General features: G+C 36.7%; 1 protein-coding gene across 2 annotated transcripts; it reads right to left on the bottom strand.

The window, feature by feature from the left end:
- Positions 1 to 218: 218 nt before the first annotated feature.
- Positions 219 to 2,082, bottom strand: LOC120204173 (L-type lectin-domain containing receptor kinase IX.1-like). 2 transcript variants are annotated; one of them, XM_039204283.1, is made up of 2 exons: positions 1,829 to 2,082; positions 219 to 1,606 (listed from the first exon to the last, which is right to left on the bottom strand). In XM_039204283.1, the coding sequence occupies exons 1-2, from the start codon at positions 1,882 to 1,884 to the stop codon at positions 283 to 285; spliced, it is 1,380 nt and encodes a 459-aa protein (XP_039060214.1). In that variant the 5' UTR covers positions 1,885 to 2,082; the 3' UTR covers positions 219 to 282. The 2 variants fall into 2 exon arrangements, with proteins under 2 accessions (XP_039060214.1, XP_039060213.1); XM_039204282.1 differs by having other exon boundaries at positions 223 to 2,082.
- Between the last annotated feature and the right edge of the window lie 5,678 nt (positions 2,083 to 7,760).

The following is a 7,760-nucleotide window of genomic DNA, read 5'->3' as shown; positions in this document are numbered from 1 at the left end:
TCCTTGTGAATCAAATAAGAAATAAATTGAAGTGACACAAATAAGAAATAAATTTAACTCTAAATAATTTAAATTTAATTATTAAAAAGGAACTAACCTTAGATTAGAAATAATTTTTAAATGAACCCATAACTTTATAATCAAAATCAGGTCGAGATAAAAGGAAGAAAATACTGGAGAATTATAAATTTCTATTGTGATGCTGTCATTATAGTACATTATATTGTCTTGTTGCCACAATTTAATGCTATATTAGGGACCGTCACCTGTATAGCATTCTTGTTAACGAGGGAATGTGAGAGTCATGTTAGACACAGGTGGATTACTTGATTCGATACATGGAGCGGTAGGTGTATTATAACTGGGAATAGGCATTGTGCCGGGAAGATTTGGCAATGGTGCCTCGAAATGAAGAGATTGAATGACTTGCCTGATTGATGGTCTTTGATCCTGACTCGGATGGGCGCACCACAATCCAACCATCACCAAACATTCCATCTGTTTAGGGTCGAACACCATTCTCATTTTGTGGTCAGCCACATCGAGAACCTTTCCTTCCCCATATAATTTCCACACCCAAGGCACTAATACAGCCTCGAAGTCTTGAAATTTGGGTTCAATTGACCTTCTACCGCAAGCAATCTCTAATGCCACTACTCCAAAACTATAGACATCTGATTCCTTACTAGTCTTTCCCGACGACAAGCACTCCGGAGCGATGTATCCCATGGTGCCGGCTAAAAGAGTGTTTTTTAACCCTTTCGAATGATCAACTAGCCTCGCTAATCCGAAGTCTCCGAGTTTAGCGTTGAAGCTTGAATCTAACAAGATGTTGTTGGTTTTGATATCCCTATGGAGTACACAGTAATCTCCTTCTTCATGAAGGTATAGCAGTGCCGATGCCAAGTCTTGCACGATTTTGTATCTGGTTTCCCATGTCAGTAAGCTTTTGCCTTTGAAAAGATGTGCGTCTAAGCTTCCATTCGGCATGAACTCGTAAATGAGTAGGAGTTCGCCCCTGTCGTGGCACCAACCAATTAGTTTCACCATATTCTTGTGCCTCAATCTGCTAATTATCTTCACTTCCGATGCGTATTCCCGAATCCCTTGCTTCGATGCCTTGGAAACCCTCTTGACAGCAACGTATGTATCCAAGTCCCTCAGCAGTCCTTTATAAACAGAACCAAACCCTCCCTCACCCAACTTGTTATCGGTGCTGAAGTTACTTGTTGCTCTAGCCAATTCATTCAATGAAAATTTCCTTGGTCCGATCATATTGTTGAACTCATCGTTAAACAATATATCGAAAACATGGTCGTCGTCAAATTTCTTTTCTCTCTTCCATTTTTGTCTTAAAATGACGCAAGTGATCAGTAGAACTAGCCCAAAGGTCGATCCTATACTCAATCCTATGACTAACCCTACCATGGATTTACTTTTTTTCGAGGGAAAAGTATCGGGTGATGGAGGGTGGTAAGGGATGGCGGTAGGACTTATAGGAGCAACAACAGGTTGTATAAGGAATTCAATCCCTTGAGTTTGACGTTTCCCAGGAATATTACCAATAGGGTAATAGTAACAAGCAATGAAAACTCCCTTATTATTGCATAAAGCTTTACCACATCCAAGTTGAGTTGAATTAATCCAAATTACCTGGGTATAATGAGAGCATGCCCTGCCTGGAGCACAAACACCAGATTCCAAGTTGTAATCTTGTTTTTCATCCACCCAAAGTTTGACAGCTTCTGTCGCTGAAAAATCTTTGTCGGCACCCCAAACAATATTCTGACCCGAAGGGACACTTGCACGCTGGGGAGTGCAAGTATCGATCTTTCCTTGAGAATAATTGAGTGCAAAGGCCTCCAACACGTTGTCCCATCTCATGGGGGGAACGCCAACTTAGTTTCGAGCAGCATTGTGAGCATCGAGGAACTCTTTTGCTAGGTCTTGGCAACTTACTTGAAAAACCGCCACGGCTAAGACTTGAATCCAAAGAACCAGTGATATCTGATATATGTTCATCTTGGATTTCAATGGAGGAAATAGCTAAATTCGATCTTATAAATTTTGAGCGGAGAGTATTGAAGTTGAATCCCGACGAGGAAACTGCTCTCAGACTTGAGGTGGGGGGGGGGGCAAAGGTCAATTTGTTCACCGCCATTGTTGACCAAATTTATATTACGCGTCAAGTGTTATGTCCATTGTACACCTGTATCAATTTCTGACGCTCACAGTGCTGCTCTTTAAAAGTCGGGCTATTTGACATAACTGACATTAATTTTCTTTAATATCTCCTTTCTAATATTATTTGATCAATATTTCTCGAAGTAACACATTTTCTGTTGAGATGGCGAAAGGCGCGTCCCCGAGAACGCGTTTTGTCCGTGTTTTCGCTGAGTTGGATGCTACGTGTAGAAGGCGTATCCTCGGGGACGTGCCTTTTGCCAGCTCGACTGCCACGTATTTTGTTTAATAATAAATATTTTATTTTTATTATTATTATAAATTAATAATATATTATGTAAAGTGTTTCGATTATAATGTAAGAATTATTAAATGTATTTTGTTAATGTGTGTTAAAGGTGGAGTGAATTATCTACATTAATATGATATAACAATATATGAAAATCAGTTTTGACTTTATTGTAGTTATAGGAAAAATATATGAAATTATAATATTACACTATGGTTATATTATTATTTTTGATTTTGATTATCGATCTATTAATTTTATCAGTTAATTATTTAAATGTTATCAATCTAGTCATCTTATATCAATATTTAACGAAAATATTGATGCATAAGTTTATAATATGTTGCATATAATAGTGTCTATAATCGGAGTACTATTCACATGAAGGCGCGTTCCCGGGGGCGCGCCTTCCATTATTTTGTCAAGAATATGTTATCATTGCCCTATTATGTCACTCATGTCCCTCGGGGACACTAGATATATCAGTACCTTTTAATATTCACATGAAGGCGCGTTCCCGGGGGCGCGCCTTCCATTATTTTGTCAGAGAATATGTTATCATTGCCCTATTATGTCACTCATGTCCCTCGGAGACACTAGACATATCAGTACCTATTATTTCACTATTCACATGAAGGCGCGTTCCCGGGGGCGCGCCTTCCATTATTTTGTCAGAGAATATGTTATCATTGCCCTATTATGTCACTCATGTCCCTCGGGGACACTAGATATATCAGTACCTATTATTTTACTATTCACATGAAGGTGCGTTCCCGGGGGGGCGCCTTCCATTATTTTGTCAGATAATATGTTATCATTGCCCTATTATGTCACTCATGTCCCTCGGGGACACTAGATATATCAGTACCTATTATTTCTCAGGGGACTTGAAGGCGCGTTCCTGGGGGGGCGCCTTCCATTATTTTGTCAGAGAATATGTTATCATTGCCCTATTATGTCACTCATGTCCCTCGGGGACACTAGATATATCAGTAAATCAGGTAAATTATAACCAAAATTTAACTTCTTTTGAAAGTTCAGCAAGTTAAGAATAACTTAAATTAAAACATTATGTGAAGTTTGAATAAATTAGATAAAATGTTATGGATAAATTGAATAAATGTGAAGTGATAAGTTGATTGTGACATTGAAATTGTATGGAATGAACATCGAGATGTTTTTACGAATAAATGTGAAGTCATAAGCTGTTGAAAACATTTTGATATTTCGATATAACAAATTAAGTTAAATGAATTTTAAGATTTTCCAAATGATTTTCTAAGTATATTCGATATAATTATTCCAATATCAAAACATTACTCCAAATATTTCAAAAATCATTTTTAATCCTTACTTAAGTGTAAAATTAAGTTTTAATCTTAAAACAATTTCAAAATAATCTTTCAAAGTATTTCGAACCATTTCAAAGCCAAAAATTACAGATTGCTCAGAGGGAACCGATTCCCCCCTGAATGGTTTGGCTCCGAGATTTCCAGAATGCTCGGAGGGAACCGATTCCCCCATAGGGGGTACCGATTCCCCCTATTCAACGGTCGAAATATTTGAATTTTACACTTAGGGAACCGATTCCCTATGAGAGGGTACCGATTCCCCCCACGCTCCAAGCATTTTTATTAAATGTTTTCACACTTAAACGGCTATATTATCTTCATTAATCATCCCTAATGTTCAGAAGTGATTCAAGGTGTATTTAAGCAAGCTTAGAAGCCATTGATCAAAAACAAGAAACATCAAGCAACTAGAATCAAGAGAGAATCAAAGAGAAAGCATCAAACCTCAAGTTTGAGCATTTCAAGCCTATTTTCATTCAATATTCATTTTACTTTCAAGAACATATATTGTGCTCAATTGTATTCATTTTTTAGTGTTCTTTTCTTTGTTCTAGAATTGTGCAAACAATCTACATTGTGAGGATTTCCTTGTAAGTTTGCAAATTTGTATTGTTCTCTTTGGGAGAGAGTTTTTCTCAAGAATTTGGGGTATAATTCTTGAGGGTTTGTAAGGTTACTCTTTGTCCTCAAAAGAAAAGACTTTGATTGAGAAAGTCGAACCACTCTAAATCGCTGTGCAAATCTTTTCAATTTTCTGCAAAAGCTTTCACCGAAATTTTAATTGCCAATTCACCCCCCTCTTGGCCTATTCCGTCGATTGATTAACTCAACATAAGTTGATTTTAATGTATACGTTTTAATATATATGTTAATGATAAAATCATATGTATGGATAAATTTAATTTCAATTTAAGTATTGTGAACTATGATTGGAATATAACTTTTAATTTCGAATACAATTGGAATATTAAGTTGAAATTTAATGTTAAATTTCGAATACTATAATTTATATTTTAAATTTTAATTTCGAATAATATTATTTTTATTTTTATTTTAAATTTCGAATAATATAATTTGTATTTTAAAAACATTTATCAAACATTTAATGTTAAATGTGAATAAAAAATAACATTAAAAATATGTATGTAACAACCATGAAACATTTAAATAACATAACCAAATTACATAAAATTCTGAAATATAACTATTTAAATAACATTAAATACAACTAGATCACCGATGTCGTCTTCTCGAATGAGTTCCACATGGCGGTGGTTGTCTATTTCGTGGAGGATTTCTTCGTGGAACTTGTTCTTCAGTCTCCTCATCTTCACTATCATCATCAGCAGCATTTTCTTCATTTGGTGTAGATGACGCTGAAGGGGCTGAAGGGCCTGTATAAAATAACGACCCTGGAGGAGTGCTAGTAACAATCTCATCGCTCCCCGGGAACTGTGAAAACTGTGGAAACATTGGCATCGATGTCTGTGATCCAGATGGAGATTGAGGTGTCTGCGGAGAAGCACCACCAGCCAAATAAGATGCATATGAACCATATGTTGGATCATTAAACATAGTCGTATATGCACCTCCATATGGTATAAAATCCTGCGGGCTAGGCATGTAACCTGGCGGGCTAGGAATGTAACCCTGCGGGCTCGGAATGTAACCCTGCGGAGATGGCATATAAACTGGTGGGCTTGGCATATGAAGTGGAGGGCTGGGCATGTACCCCTGCGGCATCGACGGATAAGGATGTTGTGGTGGGACTGATGCAGAACCGGTAGCGCATTCTCTCTGTCCACGCGTCGGGGGACGATGATATTGAGACGGTTGACGTCTTTCTCGGCGCCTAGGAATGTTAACCCCTCGTGCTTCCGCCGAAAGTAGAAACGACTTCTCATTTTCATTAAACCAGTCCATATAGTTATCTGTAACCATATGACCAGTTTAAGCGTAATATTGTCGAGGGGCCAACAGTGTATATCAGTTCTCCCAAAGCGCAATCCAATCTCTGTGTCTCACCACCCAGTTAATATCTTTCTTTCCTCGTCTATCTATGTTATGCACGTCGTCTAAATTCCTAGGTGCTCCAGGAATATATTGCGTACAACCATACTAACGAAGCACGCGATCAACTGGATGCCACTCAATAATAGCATAACATATAAGAGGTATAACCGATATTCATACCTCTAATGACCCACTAAGGTGGGGTGGGATGCAAGCTTTCACTTCATCGCTCGCATAAGGTATCCACTGAAACTGAAATATAAATATACAATTCAAATAAATAAAATATTCTAATTATATCTAGCATTTTAAATTAAAATATTAATAATTAAACAAATTTAAAAATATACCTCAGACCCAGCTTTCGTATCAATAAGTAAACGAATTTCCTCTAACCCAGTAGGTATACTTTTATGGTCCTTTCTTTTTATTGACCACCTATGAATTATAATATAAACTAAATATAACCCTATTTAATTGAAAATATTTAAATCAAAATTTAGTTCGAAAATTACCTCAACAATAAGGGGAATACGTATGGTTCATTCACGATCGGGCATAAGAAAGACATGCGGAACCACGCCCATGATTGTAGAAGCAGAAGACATCCACCGATAGCAGTTTTCTTATAATTCGTCGCCCGACACATTTCTCTAAAGAGAAATGTCAAAACTGCAGCGCCCCAACTATATCTTCCAGCTTCATCAAAATCGATCAGATGCCGCAACCACATACAATGCACCTGGTTGCGAGATTTGTCGGGCATCAATATTCCTCCAATTATTCGTAGAATATATGCCCGAGCACATGCCTTTGCTTGATCCTCTGAAGCATTTTCATTTAAAACCTCAAAATTAGCTTTCAATCAAGATAAAACTATTCTACCTCCATTAAACTCTGGCGGAGCAGCTCCAAGATAATCAATGCACATTGATTGCCAATCACCATCCGCCATACCACACATCATATTTCTGTCGACGGGAAGCCCCAGATGCATAGAGACATCCTCTAATGTAATTGTGGCCTCTCCACATGGAAGGCGAAAAGTGTGTGTCTCGGGCCTCCACCTCTCAATCAGTGCAGAAATTAGGACAGGTTCGAGTTTGCAACCGCCTATAATTGTTGCAATATACCCGAACCCGGCAGAAGTCAAATATGGCAAAATACGTTCCGGTGTCGGTATACGTGAATTTTTAATAAAAGTCTCTAAAATACGATCAGTATCCTAAATAATATACATTATAAAAATAAAAATTAATATAAATTCATAATAACTTTAAAATAAAAATAAATTTAAATATTAACATTAATTATAAAAAATATTACCATATCGCTAAAATGTCTGGAGATATGATCAATATCCAATCGCAACAGCATTTCGTTTTCCATTATAACTGTAGACAAAACAATATAATTAACAAAAAAAAGTTAATAATTCTAAATAAATAATAATTATATAAATATTATTTTAATAAAAAATAATATTTACATAAATATATTAATATAAAATATAATAACTATTTTAAAAAATACTAACATAAAAATAAATTTCTTACCACTAATAACAAATTTAAAACTCAAATAGTTGGAGAATTTGAGTTATATAAGAGAGGAAAATATGATTTTGGTGTGAAGAATGAGGGAGGATTGAGGGGGTTTATATAGGGGAGGAGGGGGTAATTAGGGAAAACGGATGGGGGTATTTATGGCATTTAATGGAAGGCGCGTCCTCGGGAATGCGCCTTCCACACGTGGCATCCAACTCAACGAAAATACGGATAAAATACGTCCCCGGAGACGCGCATTTCACCAACTCAACAAAAAAGATGTTACTTCGAAAAATATTGGTCAAACGGTGTCAGAAAATGGATATTAGAGAAAATTGGTGTCTCGAATAGCCTAAAAGTCGGAGCTCCCCCGCG

Source organism: Hibiscus syriacus, unplaced genomic scaffold, assembly GCF_006381635.1.
Source record: "Hibiscus syriacus cultivar Baekdansim isolate YM2019G1 unplaced genomic scaffold, ASM638163v2 tig00010533_pilon, whole genome shotgun sequence".
NCBI lineage: Eukaryota > Viridiplantae > Streptophyta > Magnoliopsida > Malvales > Malvaceae > Hibiscus > Hibiscus syriacus.
Note: the sequence above shows the minus strand (reverse complement) of the source record. Positions and strands in the feature narration are given on the sequence as shown.

What these genes read in the sequence shown, in the direction of transcription:
- LOC120204173 (XM_039204282.1), bottom strand. Translation starts at nt 1,884, where the DNA reads ATGAGATGGGACAACGTGTTGGAGGCCTTTGCACTCAATTATTCTCAA.